The sequence below is a fragment of the Marmota flaviventris genome, chromosome 1 (assembly GCF_047511675.1).
Source record: "Marmota flaviventris isolate mMarFla1 chromosome 1, mMarFla1.hap1, whole genome shotgun sequence".
Lineage (NCBI taxonomy): Eukaryota > Metazoa > Chordata > Mammalia > Rodentia > Sciuridae > Marmota > Marmota flaviventris.
The window spans coordinates 214418294-214439157 of NC_092498.1; the positions used below are offsets into that span (position 1 = coordinate 214418294).

Below are 20864 nucleotides of genomic sequence, written 5' to 3' on the forward strand. Positions count from 1 at the left end.
CTCAAGAAGGATCATACATGAAGGAAAGAGGAGATCTCAGAATCAACATTAGTGTAAGTAAAAAAATCACTGGAGTAGAGGAGTTTCAGCTTAGGATTTCAAGACATGGGATGTGTAACAGCCAAGGTAAGGTAAGTTACGTTGTTGCAGAAAACAGTGTAAAATGTCACAGACTTAATGAAATCAAATCATTTTTTTCTCAGGAAAATTATCCACCAATCATGGAAAATGGACTGGGGAGTCCTTGTGTATTAGCCCAACTTTCCAGATAAGTTTGATCTTATGATAATGTCCATATCAGCACATACTTCCTCAAACACCAGCTAAATGGAAGAATATTAAGAACAATGAATGAGCTCTTAAATAGTTTAGCCTAGAAGTGCCAGCTCCTTTCCACTCATATTTCATTGAACAGAACAAAACACTTGGCCACCTGTAACTTCAAAGGAGAAAGGAAGGAACTGAGAATATAGCACAGTTGGTAGTCGCATGCACAGGACTCTGCATTCAAATCCCCAGCACGAGAGAGAGAGAGAGAGAGAGAAGAGAGAGAGAAAGGAAATGCTATATCTGATAGGAGAAGATAACCAATAATATATTGGGTGAGAAAATGGGCCAGGTCAGAGCTCTGGGTTTCAAGCGTGCTTTGCCTACTTGTTTCCTCTTTAACCTTGTGAAAGTCTTTTCATTTTTCTTTGTGTGTGTGTTTGTGTGAATATGAATGTGTGTGCTCATTTGTTTTTAGACACTCAATTTTCTCCCCTCTAAAAAGGTGATGGTAATCATTACTAATAGAACATGTTCATAAGATACTCAGAAGTAATTAACACATGATTAATACACAATTACCGGTTACAATGTCAGCCAAAATTTAATATTTATTGATTCATACTATATTCATACTATATGCAGTAAAATATTTACTGCTGATAACACATACATAAATAGCACAAATCACATGCAAACCCATAACACAGGTGAATTAAGTAAACCATCTACAGCTTAAGGATCTTAAGGAAACATTTGCAGTAACAAAGCTACTTTAAGTGCTGCCAGTTCCGGTTAAAACTCAACAGTGTGGAGGTAAAATTGAAGAAAGTTTTCGGACAGTAGATCAGTCAGGGATGCCATTGAAGAAATTACGAGGAGATGTGTTGTTTAAAGGTGTGTAAACTAGAAAAAAAGAGTAAAGTCATAGAATTCTAGAGTAAATGAAAGAACTAGACGTTTTGAGAGATTTGGAGGTAAGAATTTTGAAACTATTGTGATTTTTTCCCCAGTATGCACAAAACCTCTTATTCCTGAGGCCAATGAATGTCTCACAGACAAGAAGCTCCTCTGCTGAGCATCCTCCCCAGAGCCCCCTTCACATCCTTGTTCCTCAGGCTGTAGATGAAGGGGTTCAGCATGGGGGTGACCACAGTGTACATCACGGAGGCGATCATGCTTCTCTGGGAAGAATGGATCACCGCAGAACTGAGGTAAGCCCCAAATCCTGTCCCATAGAACAAGGAGACCACGCAGAGGTGAGACCCACAGGTGGAGAATGCTTTATACTTGCCAGCAAGGGAGGGCATCCTCACTAAGGAGGAGACGATACGACAGTAAGAGTAGAGAATCCCCACCATGGGAAGTACACACAGCAGGGCAGCCACCACATACATAAAGATGTTATTCATAAGGGTATCCGAGGTGGTCACTTTAAGAAGCTGAGCCAGTTCACAGAAGAAATGTGGGATTTCAGTGCCAGTGGAGAAGGTCAGTCGATTCAACAGCAGAATATGAATCAGGGAGACCCAGAACATGATGAGCCAAGAGAGCAGCACCAGGAGGACACAGAGCCTGGGGTTCATGATGACTGTGTAGTTCAGGGGGTGGCAGATGGCCACAAAGCGGTCATAGGCCATCACAGTCAGTAAGAAATTTTCCATTCCAGCAAATGTATTTAAAAAATAGACCTGAGTCAGGCACTCTGTGTAGGAGATGTCCTTGTTCTGTGCCTGGATGTTCACCAGCAACTTGGGGACTGAGGTGGAGATGAAGCAGATGTCAGTGAGGGACAGGTTGGAGAGGAAGAAGTACATGGGGGTGTGGAGGTGGGGGTCAGAGCTGACAGCCAGGATGATGAGCAGGTTCCCAAGCACTGTGACCAGGTATACATACAGGAAAAGCCCAAAATATAGCAGCTGCTGTTCAGGATCATCTGAGAGACCCAGGAGGAGGAATTCTAACACACCTGTGTGGTTTTCTGCTTCCATATTGCTGGTGTATCTGCTGGGGAAGGAGCCATGTTTCGTGTTCAAATAATAGCCAGCTGTCACCTTGGGTACTTATCTCTTTTCAATATCACCCTGAGATAGAGGCTCTTCATCCTATATTGAATCCTGCCAAGGACCGATCAACTCAGCCAAGTGAGAGAACATTTTCATTTTAATGTATACCATTGTTCTGGCTTTCTTTAATTTTATTTATGTTCTTATTTAGTACTATTAGGGATTGAACCCAGGATCTCCTTACCACTGGGCTACACTCACAGTCTTTTATATATTTTTTTTTTTATTTTGAGATGGTCTCTCTAACTTGCTGAGGCTGGCCTTCAGCATGTGATCCTTCTGCCTGAGCCTCCCAAGTGGCCTGGATTACAGGCATGGGTCATCATGCCCAGCCTTGACTTCCCCTAATTTTGCAGAAATCTCTCTCTCTCTTTTTATCACTGACTTTCACTTGTTACAATTTTCCTAACAGAATCTATAGACGGAAACTTATTTCTTCTTTGCTAAGCCTTTCAAAGTGTCTGAAGAAATTTTATTGCTTTTTTTTTTTGTTGTTTTGAACCAGAAATTGGACCCAGGGGTGCTTAATCATTGAGCCACATCCCCAGCCCTTTTTTTTATTTTCTTTTGAGACAAGGTCTTGCTAAGTTGCTTAAGGCCTTGCTAAATTGCTGAAGCTGTTGATATCTAGGCCTGGTGGCGCATGCCTATAATCCCAACAGCTCAGGAGACTGAGGGGGGAGGACTGCAAGTTCAAAGTCAGCCTCAGTAACTTGGGGAGGCCATAAGCAACTTAAAGAGACCCTGTTTCAAAATAAAAAAGGGCTGGGGATGTGGCTCAGTGACTGAGTGCCCTGGGTTCAATTCCTGGTACAAAACAAACAAACAAAAAAACTGCTTACGATGAGTAAGAATTATGAAACCTGAGGATGTTAACTATTTCAAGATAGGAAAAAAATCCTTGAAGACCAATGTAGTCTATGAAGGTGGGAGGAGAGTGCTCTCTGAAATGGGAATGTTTGGGCAAGGAGAGGAAGGACCGGGGACTGCTCACTGGGGAGTGTAAGTGAGGGAGGAACTTTCTAGTATAAGAGAAGAGGATGAGTGGCTGCCCAACTAGATGGCCAGCTGGTATAGGAGGGGGTGCAGTGGCCAGTGGAGTGGCCAGTGGATGGAGCAGGGTGGGCTTCTGGAGGGACAGAGTGTGAGGCCCACAGTCCAGCTGCCTGGGGACCTCCCGGAGGTCCCTCACACATGGGTAAAGCTGTATTGATTTGTGGACAAGAGGTTGGGACCGTTTTGCTCATTTTTCTACCCAAAGGGGCATATGGTGCCTGTCACCTGTCAGGTGGCTTGACAAGTACAGATGCGGGCTATGTAACAGACTGAGATCTGTGATCTTGAGAAAGTCACTTAAGCTCATGTCAACAACAACACAAAAAAGAAATAGGTGAATGAAGAGAACTCAAAATGATAATCACAATAAAAAAAAATGACTCTGAGGAGATTTAGCAGCCATTACGGTTTTTATCAGCCAGACCAGAGAATCCTCTGGCATGAGGAAACCAGGGACAAGTTATTAAGACAATAAAAATGATCATAGCAAACATGAGATGCTGGGGTGGAGTACTGTAATATTTGGGTTCAGTTAATGAATATGCCAAAAAAATATACTCCAACATCAATCAGCCAGTATTCTCCTGAGATGAGGTCAGAATAGGCACAAATAGCGAACATCAGAAAAGGTCATATTATTGTATTATATGGTGGCCTCTAAAGTGAGCAGATAGGAGAGTGGCAGCAACCATCATGTGGGACTATTCAGCAATGTCATTAAGTCAGGATTGACAGCAAATGTAGGTAGAGTACAAAAGAAAAATCACATTAAGAACCTATGAGTCAATATCTCATGCAGAATGGATGGATCTTCAGTAAGTAATTAGGAAATATAAGATTTGGTATGGAAATCTAATAGGAGCCTATAATTCCCGGGAGAAAGTAGAAAAGATATGGAATGGCCACTTCTGACCTATTGAAAAAGGTTCTGAATTCTAGAAAGCAAGGAAAGGAAGCAGAATGAGAGTTTGAAAAGATGATTCAGAGGAAAATAAAGTACCTTGCAAAGTGCAGGACCTTCGCCTTCATAGACTGACTACACGGGGCTTCCCAGGGTCATTGTCCTGGAGTACAGCCCAGGGCCCACCTTCCCCTTTTCCTTTATTGCTCCACCAGCCGCCCTGGAAATGCTGACTCTCTCCAAGACTCTCACTGGAGACATCCCTTCTGCACAGCCTTTGTACAGAGAGTTGGAGCGGAGAAGTGTAAGAGAGGGGATAGAAGGCATGCTTAAAGAGGTGGATTCTCAGTGCTCCTCATTAAATAAATTATTCTTTTATCTTTGCAGTTGCATGTAATTCAACTCCCCTGGGCCATGGAGCAGAAAACAGAAAGAAAAATTTTCAGTCAGTATTGTATGTATGTATGCAGTAAGAGGGTGATGTGGATTCATTTCCTCCAAGGAAAACAACAGTTTTCTTTGCTTTAATTTAAATGTCACAAGGTATCCCCTGTGGAATGTTTGTTTTCTACATGGACCCAAAGTCAAGAATCAGTCCTCTGTGAAGTGCTTCCTCTAAAGAATCTTTCAGGGTTAGGGATATAGCTCAGTTGATAGAGTGCTTGCCTTGCATGCACAAGGCCCTGAGTTCAATCCTCAGCACCACAAAAGAAAAGAAAAGAATCTTTGTCAGTTTTGTTAACCATTTGGTGTTTGCGATGTTAAATTCATGATAATTAAAAGTGTCAAGGTAGAGAGGGAGGTACTTTGAAGTAGGGTTCATCACTGTGGGGAGTCCTCTGTGAGCTATTTGAGGGGTCTTGGCTCTGTACTGAGCCATGGAGACTTAGGTGTTTTTCCTTAGGACTATCCCAGCTCTCCTGTGCGCATCAGATTGCCCAAGGCAGTAGACCTGGGTCCTCCTAGGGGGACAGCTCCTGCAGCTCCAGAATTGGGTATAACCTGTTGGGCGTAACCCCACCCCCTACCTTATTTGGCAAAGATCATTCCATGGAAAACCTTTGATGTTCCCCCATGTAAAGAAAAAAATTGTGGGCTCCATCTCTCTTTTTCTACTGTAGAAACTCCATCCTTTTTTTTTATAAAATTAATTCCAAGTTTTATTAAGGATTTCAAATTACATATTTCACATATCTAGAATGGAATAGAACCACTTTGGAACTGAAGAAATGGCATAAATGAACACTGACATTCCCTGAAACTCCAATTTTATAAAGAAAACAATTCCTGTGCAGACCACACTGATTATTTAACAAGATGAAGTATTACTATCTTTTCACTTTGGCATAGCTGTTTCCTAAAGGAATAAAACAAAAATAGTGATTTTGTTGCTTCTTTCAATTCATTAAAAATGGGATTCTATCTTTAGATCAAAATTTTTAAACTCAGAAAAAGCTTGTATTTAGATTGTGGTTAGAAAAAAATCACAGTCAAGTCAAAGCAATCAAAATCATTTTGAAAATGAAGAAAAAAACTATTATAATTGGTTAAGGATTTCCAGTAGTTAGTTAAAAATCTCAGGAAAAGGCATGGATAATTCTATGCAAATAATAAAATGTCTTCACATTCTAAAACCTCAATACTAAATTTTCAAAAGAAAACTATCACTTCTAAAAGTGAACTTAATGTAATTTTATTAACAGCAGAAATTCAAACTCTCCTGTAATTACAATTCATTTAGTTCACCCTCACTGTCAGACCAAAAGTTCACCCCCCAAAATTAACAGTAATAAGCCTGAAGTATTTTAAATGTGACTCTATAGTCTCAAATTTAATTTCATTCCCCTTCCCCAAATGGTCTTATTACCACTTTAGTCCCATGATCTCTATAGTATTTTGTTACAGTATGGTCATCTGATACACCTGGAAAAAAAAATCCTTGGACCTACTGAATAGTTCACTCATCCCATCCAATTTTCATTAAAATAGGAGCCATGCACAGATCTGAAAGAGTAAGTATTGTCTGGCCAGATCCAGAAGAGAAGTGTTTTCACTTCATTTTCCAGTTAATTATGGAAGCCTGGTATGAAAAAAAAATGCTGAATATCACACTTGTGGTACAAAACAGGCCCAAATTTTTAAGCTTTTAATGAGGCTGAGAAACAGTTTATGAAATTTAACTTAATATGCCAAATCTTGATCAAGTTCAGATTGTTCTTTGTTGTCAATGTCTGCCATGTTGTAGGAACTTCAAATACCAGCAGCTAGTACTGGGAGCCAGGCGGTCAGAGCTGCGCAGGAGGTGGCGCCTAGAGCAGATGGCGCTAAAAAAGCTAGAAACTCCATCCTTAAGATCAGCGAGCCCCCACCCACCCCTACTTTTTAAAATTACATCCTGTGTCCCGTGGTTTTCTTGCTGCTTTCTCTTTTTTAGCTTTTATTCTGAAGCAAGCCCACTCCACAAAGGGGAACCTCACGTCCACTTCATTACAGCTTTACCCCTAAAGCTGTAATGAAGGAAGAAGGAAGAAGGAAGAAGTTGTTCTCAGAAGAAGACACAAATGGGGGCTGGGGATGTGGCTCAAGCGGTAGCACGCTCGCCTCGCATGCGTGTGGCCCAGGTTCGATCCTCAGCACCACATACCAACAAAGATGTTGTGTCCACTGAAAACTAAAAAATAAATATTAAAAAATTCTCCCACTCTCTCTCACTCTCTCTTTAAAAAAAAAAGAAGAAGAAGAAGAAGACACAAATGTCTAACAAAACTCCTCAACATCACTCATCATTAGGGTAATGCAAGCTAAAACCACAAGGAGACAACACTGCACACTGCTCAGCAGGGTTATGATCAAAAACAGGATAAAAAGGGAAACATGAGCTGTACACTGTAATCCTAGCTACTCAGGAGGCTGAAGCAGGAGAACCTCAAATTCAAAGCCAACCTGGGAAACTTAGAAAGACCCTTTCCCTAAATAAAAAATTAAAGAGGCTGCAGATAAAGCTCAGTGGTGGTACAACTGTCTGGCTTGGGTGAGGCCCTGGATTTAATCTTTAAAAAAAGAAAAAAAAAAGAAAGGCAGAAAAAAAAGGAATGTTGGTGAGGATGTGGAGAAAAGGCATCTCTGAAATGTAAATAAATGTAATAATTTATTGGAATATAATAAATATGGAAAAAAGATTGTAATGTAAATAAATAACAATTATGGAAAACAAGTTGCTTGAAGAATTTTACATAGACCACCATAACATCCAGAAATTCCATTTTTGCGTGAAAATCAGATGGGTGTGAAATAGGTATTCACATTACATGTACATTCTCATTACTGTCGCAATATTATTCACAGTACTCAAAGTACAAAATCAATGTAAATGTTTATTGACATATAACTGGATAAATAAATATGCATCTACACAATGGGACATTAGCCAGGCACAACAATGAGAGAATCATGGCATTTAGTACAACATGGATGAGCCTGTATGACATTATCAGCGTGACATATCAGTTTGACCTGATATGTCATACTGAAGCTGCCGGGCGTAGGAAGTCAAGTCCCACATGGCTCACTTACACGTGGGTCTAAAAGTAGAGCCCAGAGAAATAGAGAAGATGGTGACCACAAGAGCTATGGGGTGGAGGATTAGGTGGTTATCTGTCAGAGCTACCCATTTCAGTTAGATATGCTGAGAAGCTTCAAGAGATCTATTGTACAACATGATGAGCATAATCAATAACAGTAAACTTCAGAGTTGAGGCAAAGGGAAAGATATCATAATGAGGGGGAAATATTGGCAAAACACATATTGGATAACGGTCAAGTATCTTTATAATGTAGTGATTTTAACTGTCAGAAACAAAAATACAATCTACACAATTACTTAATGAGCACTGACTTCATAAGACATTTCCCCACAGAAGATAGATCAACTGCCAACAAATTCCTGAAAAGATGCTCGATGTGTCACAGGGAAATGCAAAGCAAATGCAAAATGAGATAGTACTTCACAGACTGTGGAATGCTCTACTTTTTATAAGTATTGGCAAGGATGACACCAGAACCTTCACAGGTAGAATGTAAAATGGGACATTTTACACTTACCATAGGCCCAAGCTCCACTCCTATTTATATTACCAAAACAATAATAATAATAGTATAGTTCTTAACAAAAAAGACAGGTTCTGAGAAATGCACTCTTATGCAGTTTTGTCATCATGCAAACATCCTACAGTACACTTAGATGAAGTATCATGGCTGTGACATCCCTAGACAATCCAGTGTTATGGAACTGCCCATCACATACACAGTCTGTCATTTGCTGAAGCCTCATTAATGCAGCTTGTGACTTTACTCAGACATAAGCATTCACGCATATCCTTAGCAGCACTCTTCACAGTAGCTAAAAGACGTAAATTACCCCAAGGTCCATAAAGGAAGGAATGGCAAAACCACTGTGTTGTACACCTAAAGTGAAATATGCAGTGACAGAAAGAGAGAGAGGTAACACTAACCAATAAAACTGCCAAAAGGAAGAAGGAAAATAAGGACAGAGGAAATGAGGAAAAGAAGGAAGGAAAACCAGCAAGAACCACAGAGAATGAAGCAAGGTCTCAGTGCGATTCTAGCCATTACCTCACAAGTCGTATGAAAAAGCCTGCGTTCAAAACTTGATTCCAGATTTCATGTTCAAAATCCAAACATTGCGGTTACAAAGCGTGTGTTAGCAAAGGTCGGAGCTGACCTCAGTTGTGTGTTCCACGTTTAGTCAATTCCAATCTCAGTGTCTTCAGTGAGTAAGTGAATGAGAGAAAATATTTCAAAGAAATCTTTTCCAGGGTAAATAAAGTCATAGATGTAAAGCAACAAGCATAGTCCTGATATAAAAAGCTCTTTTGCCTTAAAATTTTCATTCCATTTCCTCAGGGAAAATACGAAGATTCAAATTAAGGTAAAGAATATTAATATTCAAGGAATGATTTTTGAGGAAATTATTTCAGCAGGGCTGAGGATGTGGCTCAAGCGGTAGCGCGCTCGCCTGGCATGCGTGCGGCCTGGGTTCAATCCTCAGTACCACATACAAAGATGTTGTGTCCGACGAGAACTAAAAAATAAATATTAAAAAAATTCTTTGAAAAAAGAAATTATTTCAGCACTTGGCATAAGTTGAACAACGCAGGAATGACTACTAGAAACTTCCATATGTGGAAATTCATGCACCACGTATAATTAAGAAAAGTTAAAAGTACTGAATGGATTCTAGAGGAGACGTTAACACAAACGTAAACAAATGTGGAATCATGGATCTTTTGGGAAAAGAAGAAATAAAGCATGTCTTTAGGTCACTGAAGGAGCCAGGATATGTAAATTCACAGCAATAGCTTAAGTATCTGCAATTTCCACTTAGTTCTGAGGTCAGTGATCCGAGAAGGACCAAAGGCTGCTCTACTAAGAAGCCTCCCCAGGGCCCCCTTCACATCCTTGTTCCTCAGGCTGTAGATGAAGGGGTTCAGCATGGGGGTGACCACAGTGTACATCATTGAGGCAATCATGGTTCTTGGGGAAGACTGGGTCCCAGCAGAATTGAGATAAACCCCAAATCCTGTTCCATAGAACAAGGAGACCACACAGAGGTGGGACCCACAGGTGGAAAAGGCTTTAGACTTGACCACAGAGGAGGACATCCTCAGTAAGGAGGAGACGATCTGAGAGTAGGAGAAGAGGATCCCTGTCATAGGAACCACACCCAGCAGGGAAGTCACTGTATACATAAAGATGTAATTGGTGATGGTGTCAGAGCTGGCCACCTTGAGTAGCTGAGCCAGTTCGCAGAAGAAATGTGGGATTTCAGTGCCTGTGGAGAAGGTCAGTTGATTCAACAGTACAATATGAACCAGGGAGACCCAGCATATGATGATCCAAGACATCAGAACCAGGAGGACACAGAGCTGGGGGTTCATAATGACTGTGTAGTTCAGGGGATGACAGATGGCCACAAAGCGGTCAAAAGCCATGATGGTTAATAGAAAATTTTCCATTCCAGCAAAGGTATTAAAAAAATATACCTGAGTCAGGCACTCGATGTAGGAGATGTCTTTATTCTGTGCCTGGACCTTCACCAGGATCTTTGGGACTGTGGTGGAGATGAAGCAGATATCAATGAAGGACAGGTTGGAGAGGAAGAAGTACATGGGGGTGTGGAGGTGGGAGTCAGAGCAGATGGCCAGGATGATGAGCAGGTTCCCAAGCACTGTGACCAGGTACATGGACAGGAACAGCCCAAAGAGGATGGGCTGCAGGTCTGGGTCCTCTGAGAGAGGCAGGAGGAGGAATCTTGGTACACATGTGTGGTTTTCTGCTTCCATATACTTGGTGTACCTGCTGGGGAAAGAGGCAAGTGCAATGTTCAATTAATAGCCAGCTGTCATCTCAGGTAATTTTCTCTTTACAGTGTCACCCTTGGATGGATGTCCTTCACCCTGTATTGAATCACACCACTGACTGTGATTTACTCAGCCAAATGACAGCCTGTTTCCCACTTTCAAAAGTGTGTAATTAGGCTGGGGATGTGGCTCAAGCGGTAGCGTGCTCGCCTGGCACGCGTGCGGCCCGGGTTCGATCCTCAGCACCACATACAAACAAAGATGTTGTGTCCGCCGAAAACTAAAAAATAAACATTAAAAATTCTCTCTCTCTCTCTCTCTCTCTCTCTCTCTCTCTCTCTCTCTAAAAGAAAAAAAAAAAGAAAGTCCTTCAGTAAGTTCCTGTTGCCAAAAAAAAATTTTAAAAAAAAGTGTGTAATTATCCTGACTTCCTTTAACTTAGCAGAAACATCTCTTTCTATCATTGACTCATTAGTTTCAATTTTCCTAACTAAATTAATGGGCATCTGGGGGAAGCCACCCATGAATTACATGAGGATTTAGGTTTGGCCTTAGGAACTATCCATGGTTCTCCCATGGCAATAGATTGCCCAATGCATGTGACCTTTGAACTCCGCTCTCCTAGGAAGATCCCTCAGAGTAGCTACGAAGATGGATGTTTAACCCGTTGGGAAGTGGACAGCCCACATTTAACCTTTTTTGGTAAAGAACATTCTATGGACTGTCTCTAATATTTCCTGATATAAAGAAAGCAGGTGGGGGCTCCATTTTGCCATAGTGTAGACACTCGATCATGACCAGCTTGCCCATCCTGCCCCAGCTTTTGAAACTAATTCCACCGAGGGGAACTCCATTTTCACTGCCCTCGCAGGGCATCACCTGATTTCTCTTCTATGTTAAACTTCCAAGATATTTGCAGAAACTTCATCATCTCTTTTCAGTAATCCAAATACTCTATTAATTCTCATGGCTCTGTAACGGTCACTGCACATGAACTTTCATCCCAAACAATCTTCACTGTGTGACATGGCACACAGATTTCTATTAACTCCCACATTTGTTTGGAAGTGAATGGTAATCATTGTTACTATTTTTGTGATGTTTAAAAAAGGATCTAAAAAATGATCTATCATTATTACGTATCCCCAGGTATCATTATGAGAGGGACATTCAGAAATTGAGTTCTCGAGTCAGATTTCACTTAACCTCATTCTGGTTCAGCAATGCAGCACATGATGTTGGGAAAATGACTTAAACTCTTCTAGATGCAGATTCTTCCCTCCACAGTAGGTGTCATAATTATTCATGACACAGTAAGGATTGGAGAGTGAAATTGAGACAGTGCATGTAATTGTTATCCTGTGGTTCCTGTGCTGTAAAACGGGCACTCAGTAAGTGTGAAATGTTAAAAACAATGTTAAGAACAATACATCTGCCTTGCCAGGCTACCGTATTTCAATACTCCTCCTAACTTAACCAGGGCAGCCATAAAGGATGAAATTCTGAACAATACAGATACAACAGTGATGTTACCTCTTTCAACTGCATACAGCACTTGTATTAATGAAGAGACCTATGGCTCCTCTGGGAGAATTTCCTGCCAGGTGAATTGTTCCAAGAAGAGGAAAAGTTCAGGGGGACTCTATTGATAAGAGGAGGAAGCAAAAGCACACCACCATTAAAGTCAGATGCAGGAGACGTGTGAGAACGTGTGTCCAGTTGCCCATTCTCTTGAGTAGGGACGTTTTGTAATGAAATCAGCAGTCAATGGGCCAAATATATAGCTTTGGATTCCATTTCAAGCATTCAAGCATTTATAAACCAAATCATCTTAAAATCAAAACACCAATTTATGATTTAAAATTTTAAACAAAGAGTGAGCATTAAGATGGCTAGGGATGTTAGTTTTTTCAAAACATGAAAAAAAAATCCTTGAACACCAACTTAGTCTGGGAAGGTGGGGAGAGAGTGTCCTCTGCAACAGGAATGCTTGAGTGGGGGGAGGAAGGACGGTGACTGCTCATCGAGGAACGCAAGTGAGGAAGAAACCTTCTGGTCTGAGAGAAGAGGATGAGTGGCTGCCTAATCAGATGGCCAGCTGGTATAGGAGGGGGTGGCAGTGACCAGTGTGACAGAGAGCAAGGATGGAGCAGGGTGAGTTTCTGGAGACACAGAATGAAATTGAGAGGGACATTCAGAACTGCCTGGGGTCCTCCCTGAGGTTCCTACACATTGGTAAAGCTGTATTGATTTGAGGATATGAGGTTTGGACATCTTTGTTCATTTTTTTAACCCAAAGATGCATATGGTGGATGGATAAAGAAAATGTGGTATATATACTCAAGGGAATATGATTCAGCTTTAAAGAAGAGAGAAATTATGGCATTTGCTAGTAAATGGTTGGAGTTGGAGAATATCATGCTACGCGAAATAAGCCAATCCCACAAAACCAAAGGCCAAATGTTTTCTCTAATATGTGGATGCTAATTCACAATAATGCGTGGGGGCACTAGGGAAGAAGAGGAAATAGCATGACCTTAGATTAGGTAGAGGGAAGTGAAGGAAGGGAAGGGGAGGGGATGTGAGGATAGGAAAGACAGTGGAATGAAACACACATTATTACTGTATGTATATATGTGACTGCATGACCAATGTGATTCTGCAACATGTACACTCAGAAAAATGAGAAATGATATCCCATCTATGTATGATATATCGAAGTGCAGAAATGCATTCTACTGTCATGTATAACTATGCATATGGTGCCTGTCACCTTGCAGGTGCTCAACAAGTCTAGATGTTGGCTGTGTAACAAAGACTGAGATGTGTGATCTTGAGAAAGTTGCTTAAGCTCATGTCAACAAAAACACAAAAAGAAATACATCAATGAAGAGAACTCAAAAGTATAATCACAATAAAAAAGTGACTTTGAGGAGATTTAGCAACCATTACTGTTCTTAACAGCCAGGCCACAGTATCCTTGGACATGAGGAAACCAATAGTAACTTCTTAACTCAATAAAAAACGATTGTTGGAAAACCACAGCAAATAGAAGATGCTACAATGAAATACTATAATATTTGTGTTTGGTTCATGAACATGGCAAGAGAGTACACTCCAACTTCAATCATTCAGTATTCTCCTAAAATCAGAATTGGCCTGAGTACCACACATCACAAATAATCAGGATTGTATATGTGGTGGCCACTGAAGTGCACAGATAGTGACAATGACAATCACCACAATCTGAGCTTCAGTGGAGATTCAGTGACATCATTAAGTCAGTCTGACAGCAGCATCGGTAGATTACAAAAGAAACATCCAGTCACATCAGAGCAATACCTGATGCAGAAGGGATCTTCAGTGAGCAGTTAGCAAATAAACAAATTGAAAGAGGAAATCTAATAGGGACCTGTCATTCAGGGAGGGAGTGGAGGAGATAGGGAGACTCTCCAGAAAGCACTGCCTTCAAGGAATGGCCATTTCAGACTCTTGCATTAAGGTTCAGAATTCCAGAGAGCAAGGAAAGAGGCAGAATGGGAGCCTGAAAAGATGGTTTGGTAGAAAGTAAGGTACCTTGCACGTGCAGGACCTTCACCTTCATAGACTGGCTACCCTGGGCTGCCCAGGGTCACTGTCCTGGAGCAGAGCCCGGTGCCCACCTCCCTTTTCCTTCTTGCTGCACCAGCCACACTGGACACGCCGACTCTCTCCAAGGGCTACCACTGGAGATGTCCCTTCTGCACAGCCGGTTCCAGGGAGCCCACTTGGGTTTTCACAGAGGCCTGGAACAAAGAAGTCAGGAGAGGGGAGCAGGGGCTTGCTTCAAATTTCTAGCAGCTCAAGGGTTGAATTCTCTGTGCTCCTCACTGAGTCAGTCTTTGTGTTGTATTCTCACTCCAGACAATTCAGCTCCCCTGGGCACAGAGCAGAGGGCACAGTGGAAATTTTTCAGTCTATATTGTGTGTATGTAGGCAGCAAGAGGGTGAGATGGACTCATTTCCTCCAAGGAAAACATCTGTTTTCTTTGCTTTGATTTAAGTATACAAAGTGTCCTCTAAGGAATGTTTAATTTCTATGAGGGACTAATCAGAAGAATCATTCCTCTGTGAGGGGCCTGCCCCAAGCAGTCTTTGAGGATTTAACAAATCTCTTGGTGTCCACAATATTAAATTCATGATAATTAATGGTGTAGATAATTAAGGTAGATAGTGAGGTACATAAGTAGAGTCTGAGGCCAAGGTGACTTCATCCCTATAGGTCTAACAGTTCTAAAAATTAGAAAAAAAAAAAAGAAAGAAAGCACCCCGTGTTCAGAGGTCAGTTGCCTGTGCTGTCTCTGTGGACCAGCTGAGGGATTTTGATTGTTTTGATTGCCTGTGTTGTGTGGGGAATCAGAAATAAAGGAGACTGGTCATCTCCCTCCAGGCCCTGGACTGAGAGTGACCCAGAATGAGAAAGGAGAGGTGGAGAAGCTCAGGCAGAGAACTGCAGAGGTGTCCTGTGAATGGATTTATGTTCCTAGATCCAAACCTGACTTCACACCTTTTGCCCCAGAACTTGGTAAGGATTAAGTGAAATGCTGTTGTCCTTTCCTCAACTGTAAAACAGCAATATGTGTGCACTTATATCTGGAGGATGATTATGCAGGTGAAAAGCAAAAAGCTACAGAGCCCAGCACTAGGAAACTCAGTATAGGTTTCATGATCTTGTGGTGAGTGTCATCATCACCAAAACCAGCTTCGTGTTCATTTTGGATATTGGGGGAAATCTGCAAGTTTTTTTTTATATGTTCTGTATTAGCTTCATTTGTAACCATCAAAAACCCGAAACAACACAAATTTTCAAAACTTGATGAATATATAAGAAAAATAGAGGTATATTCCTAGAACAGGATATTTTTAGCAATGAACTGAATGAGATACTTTTATCAACTTCACTGATTAAAAAAAAAAGTCAAAATAATTATGGAGCATGAAGAAAATCAGAAAGAAAACAGGACATACTTTAGGATTTCAATTATATACAATTCTATAAGATACAAACTAATCAATCTTAAAGCAAAATAAATCAATGATTATCAGTCTGGGAAGGAAAAAGAAAGTAATAAAATGATGAAGAAAATTAGTGAGGAATATGTACTGGTTACTGCAGGGACCCGTTTCTTTCTCTATTATGCCTATAGAAGTTAGGGTGATTAGAACAGAACCCTGAATGACAATTCTCAAACTCCAACAGAAAAAGCAAACAACAACATAAACTTTACTGGCCTCTAACATGACACTTTGCACACTGGGGCTCTTCTGTCTGCCTATGCCAACTGTCCTGCCTGTGAGGAGGAATCAGGGGTCCCCATACTCCCTCTGTCCCTGTGTCTGACCCCCCCCCCACTCCCGGAGCGCCCATCTCACTCACTGGGCTGTGCTCTGTCCCCATCGGGGCATGAGGAGGAATTGAGATCCACTGCTGTTCCCAGCTTGGTGAATGGGGCCGTCACCTCAGGGGCAGCAGGAAGGCAGAGTCAGTCTTGGACTGACTGATGCAAACAGTGGCTTTGAGAAGAAGAGACACAGATATGAGAGCCCACCAGACTGGCACCAGCATCCTGACCGTCTCCAGGACACAGATTCATTATTTGTACTTAGACAAAGTGCGCAGAGCTCAGGATTAGCATAATTGGTCCACATTCTCCCAGTCTCTGAGGACTTGCTAATTTTAATGGAAAGTAAAAGATGAGGGCTTGGGTCCTTCCTCCTCTAGGGAGAAAGCTGGCCTGCAACCTTTGGCTTCTCTTAAAACAAAATGTGATTCTTTCTTCAGTTTAGTTTATGACTTTTGACCTTGATATCTGTAAGTCCATCATTTTCATCAACCACTTGAGGAAGAACTGGGTTTTCTATAAAGAATCTGAGGCAAATTCCATGTTCCCAGTTAAGATTTATGTCTCTAAGAACAAACTTCTCCATTCTGTTTGGTAGTCTTTGCTTGGAAGTTTTGGTTTATATGCATGGAATATTTATGGGGGCTTCTGCTTATTTACATAACAGCCCAAGTCCTAATTTTTCTTTTAAAAGTGTGATATTAGTATACTACAAAATGGCTATTGATGAAAGAAATTAAAGCCACAAATAAATGAAACAATATTTCCTGCTCATAAAGTGGATGAATACAGTTACAATGTCTACTAACTAAAGCAATCTACAGATTGAGTGCAATCCCAATCAAAATTCCCATAGCATTTTTTTAGAACAATTCTAATTTTTTTTTTTTTGGTACTGGGGATAGAATTCAGGAGCACTCCACCACTGAGCCACATCCCCAGTCCTATTTTGTATTTTATTTAGAGACAGGGTCTCACTGAGTTGCTTAGCGCCTTGTTGTTTCTTGAGGCTAGCTTTGAACTTGCAATCCTCCTGCCTCAGCCTCCCAAGCTGTTAGGATTACAGGCATGTGCCGCCACCATGCCCAGCACAATTCTAAAATTTATATGGAACGTGAAAGTCTCTTGACAGCCAAAGCAATCTTGAGAAAAATGAACAAAAGTGGCAGTATCACACTTCCTAGTTTCTAACTATATTATAAAGTTACTGTAATCAAAAGAGAATGATACTGGCATGAAAACAGACACATCGACTCATGGGACTGAACAAGAATGCAGAAATAAGCTCATATCCATGAAGGTAGCTAATCTTTGACAAGGATACCAAGAACACCCCACGGGGAAGGAGGGTCTCTTGAAGGAATGGTGTGTGAAAACCTGGGCATCCACAGGCAAAGGAATGAGATGGGACTTACACAAAAATCTACTGGACTAGATTAAAGACTTAAAGGTAAGACCTGAAACCATAAAACTTCTGGTAGAAGACATACGGTTGAACTTCCTTAACTTTAGTCTTGGCAATTTGGACTGGCCACCAAAATCAACTAAAGCAAAAATGTTTCAAGTGTGACTACATCAAACTAAAAATCTTTGTGGTTTGAGTTTTTTGTTCATTTTTTTTTCAGCAAAGGAAACAATCAACAAAACAAAAGTGAGTCCAGATGATAGGAGGATGTATTTGCAAACCACATATCTGACAAGAGGTTAATATCCAAAATATATAAAAGAAACTTATACAACCCAAAAGCAATAAATGAGTAAGTAAATAACTGGATGTAAGAAAAAGCAAAGGTCCTGAATAGGTATTTTTCCAAAGACATACAAATAGCCAACAGGAATAGGAAAAGTTGCTTGACATCATTCAACATCAGGGCATGCAAATCAAAATCACAAAGAACTAGCCCCTCCCATCTGTTAGAATGTCTTTATGAATAAGACAGAAGATAACATGCCAATGAGGATGTGCAGAAAAGAAAACCCTTGCACATTGGTGGTCACAATGTAAATTGCTACAGCCATAGTGGAAAACCATGTGGAAGTGCCTCACAAATGTGAAACTAGAACAATGGTAGGAACCAGCAATCTCGCTTTGGGGTATATGTCCAAAATAAATAAAATGTGCATCTCAAAGAGGTCTCTGTACTCTCATGTCCTTGCAGCACTGTTCACAAGAACCAAGATATGGAAAACACCTAGGTGTCTGTTGGTGGGTGAAAGGATAAAGAAAATACGGTGTGTATATACATAATATTCAATATATTTTCAGCCATAAACAAGAAAGAAATCTTGCTAAATGAAGTAAACCAGACACAGAAGGAAACTCCTGAGGATCTCACTTGCATGTGGAATCCAAAAAAGTCAAACTCACAAAAATAGAGTAGAAAGGTGGTTGCTACCAGGTCAGAGTGGGAGATGTTTGTAAAAAGGTATAAATATTTATTTATGAAATGAAAAAATTCTGGAGCTTGACGCATAGTGGTGTCATTGTAGGTAATTATGTTTTGATTGCTTGAAATTTACTGAGAGCTGTGGAGTCGGTGCAATGCTGCTCTTCTGCCTGAATTGTGCAACGGGTTGATGGTGGAAGAGGGCCAGCGCTTTGCAGTGGACGCCCAGCTGGATATGGATTGTGTGCTTTGAGGGTCTTGGCTGGTGTAGTGGGAAGTTCGCCCCTTGGGATGGTGCCAAAGTCTGGCTGGGCACAATTCAGGAGCCACTTGTCAAAAGAAACCAACTTTATTTTTAGAACACACACGCTAAACCACACAGCTCCTCAGGAAAAACCCTCAGAGCCCAACTGCCACCACCGGCTTCCCACAAGCCTCTCCACCTCCCCCACTCCTCCTGCTCTTGAGGCTGATTGGCTGGGTCTTGTGGGCAGAGCCAAAAAAGTCCCCCAATGAGCAGCTCCGTGGTCTGAAAGGGCGGGGAAACAGCCCAATGAGCATCACCACAGAGGAGCCAATCAGTTGGCAGCTAGAAGTTTGCTGGGGCTTCTGTGAGCCAATCATCAGCTGGCAGCTGGAAGTTTGCTGGCAGGATCGAAGAACAGGGCATCAGGAAATGGAGCCCGCCTGTCAGTCAGGGAGTTGCTGTGTGTGGGGAGGAGAGCCACAGGGAAGGGTGCTGGGGTTAAAGTCCTGCTCATTCACCTTTTACATTCACTAGGCAGATGACATTTCCTCACAGCCAATGAACACATGCCGCTGTTTGCACAACTTAGTACTGTAAATGTCCCTAAATATTTAACTGTTAATTGTAAACCTGTTACCAAAACTTGTTCTGAATTTCTCATTAAAAGGAAGTCTTAAAAAAAAAACTTACTGAGATCTTAAGTGTCTTCACCACACATACATACATGAGGTGATAGATATGTTAATTAATTTGATGTATAAGTATATCAAATTATCACATTGTCTACCTTGAATTTGTATAAGTTTTGTTAACTTTGCTTCAATAAAGCTGGAAAATTGATTTTTTTTCTTATCTATGATGTGTTACTTATAACTTGCTATTTCCCTTAATAACCTATGGTATCACACAAGGCTGCAGTCACTCAAGAGTCTGCTGGAGAAGACCTGCTTCCAAGCTCACTCCTGTGGCTGGTGGAGGACTCAGTTCTTTCAGGGCTGTTGGTCAAAGGCCACCCTTAGTTCTTTGCTGCATAGACTTCTGCATGAAGCATATCACACAGGGCAGTTGGTTTCCATCAGAAAGAACAGATAGGTGGGGTAGAAACAGAAAACCAGAAAGAAGCCAGTGTCTTTTTATACCCTAATCTCAAAAGTGACATCTGGTCCCTTCTGTCACATAGCATTGGTTGGAAGTAAATCGTCAGGTCCAGGACATGCTCAAAGAAATGGGTGTGCACAATGACTCGCACACAGGAGGTTGGATCTGTTAGAAACATGTCAGAAGCGGTCCACTACACATGCTTGCCCTCTGTCAGGACACTTGGCTCCTCCCACACTAAGATTCTGGAGACATTCCTCCACTGTCTGACACAGCCCCAGTCCACCACACCACCATGCTTTACCAGAAGATCCCTGTAGCAGAACTGGCATGGGAATAGAAATGGACTCTGATCTTGATATTTCTGAAGATGGCCTCATGCTGTTCCAGGTCATGCAGTCAGAAAGCCAACAAAAGAAAAGGGTTTCTTTTCCATCAACAGTGTCTGTTCACTGACATCACATCAAGCTACCAATAATTAACAAATGTCTCCAGGGCTTATGACTTTGGGTCACGTGAAAAAAAGTTCATCTTGTTGCAGAATAGGATGAACCTAAAGTTGAGTCTACAAACAGACAAAGAGAATTAAAAGAAATTGAACTAAATAGCACTCAAATTTAAGTAAAATTGGAAATTATTAAAATTGAGCACCTGCATTTGATAATATTGATTTTAATTTAACAAATTATGTATTTATTTTGACATAAGATCTTGTAGAATATTACAATATATATTATAGTACTATGAAATATGTTATATAACATTAAAACATAGTTTCTGGCACAATAATTAATTATTTAATAATACATTTTAATTATATTAATTACATCTTTTACAATAGCTAATATTACATTATCCTGTTTTATGATATTATCTATATTCTATAAAATATAGAATGTTTTCTAGGATATTATAAGATTCAGTATGAGGAAGAAAGAAATTTGGAAATGAACTTTAGAACTGATTTCCTCTTGCAGGCATGTTCCTTACACCTCTGCCTGCAAACATGGAGGGTGGGTGAATTCCCGATGCTGGCACTCTGCAGGTAGCTGGCACTGGAGTGTAAACCTCCTTCCTTCAG

At 41.0% G+C, this 20864-nt stretch overlaps 2 protein-coding genes across 2 annotated transcripts; both read right to left on the reverse strand.

Annotated features, from left to right (window-relative positions):
• Positions 1–1319: 1319 nt before the first annotated feature.
• LOC117794977 (olfactory receptor 7D11-like) lies at positions 1320–2258 on the reverse strand. The gene has a single exon (XM_034637417.2). The coding sequence runs from the start codon at positions 2256–2258 to the stop codon at positions 1320–1322; it is 939 nt and encodes a 312-aa protein (XP_034493308.2).
• A 7398-nt stretch (positions 2259–9656) lies between these two features.
• On the reverse strand, positions 9657–10652 carry LOC114107550 (olfactory receptor 7D11-like). The gene has a single exon (XM_027954967.2). The coding sequence runs from the start codon at positions 10650–10652 to the stop codon at positions 9657–9659; it is 996 nt and encodes a 331-aa protein (XP_027810768.2).
• Between the last annotated feature and the right edge of the window lie 10212 nt (positions 10653–20864).

Excerpts from the sequence above, each read along its gene's own strand:
- LOC114107550 (XM_027954967.2), bottom strand. The coding sequence starts at position 10,652 with ATGGAAGCAGAAAACCACACATGTGTACCAAGATTCCTCCTCCTGCCT.
- LOC117794977 (XM_034637417.2), bottom strand. The coding sequence starts at position 2,258 with ATGGAAGCAGAAAACCACACAGGTGTGTTAGAATTCCTCCTCCTGGGT.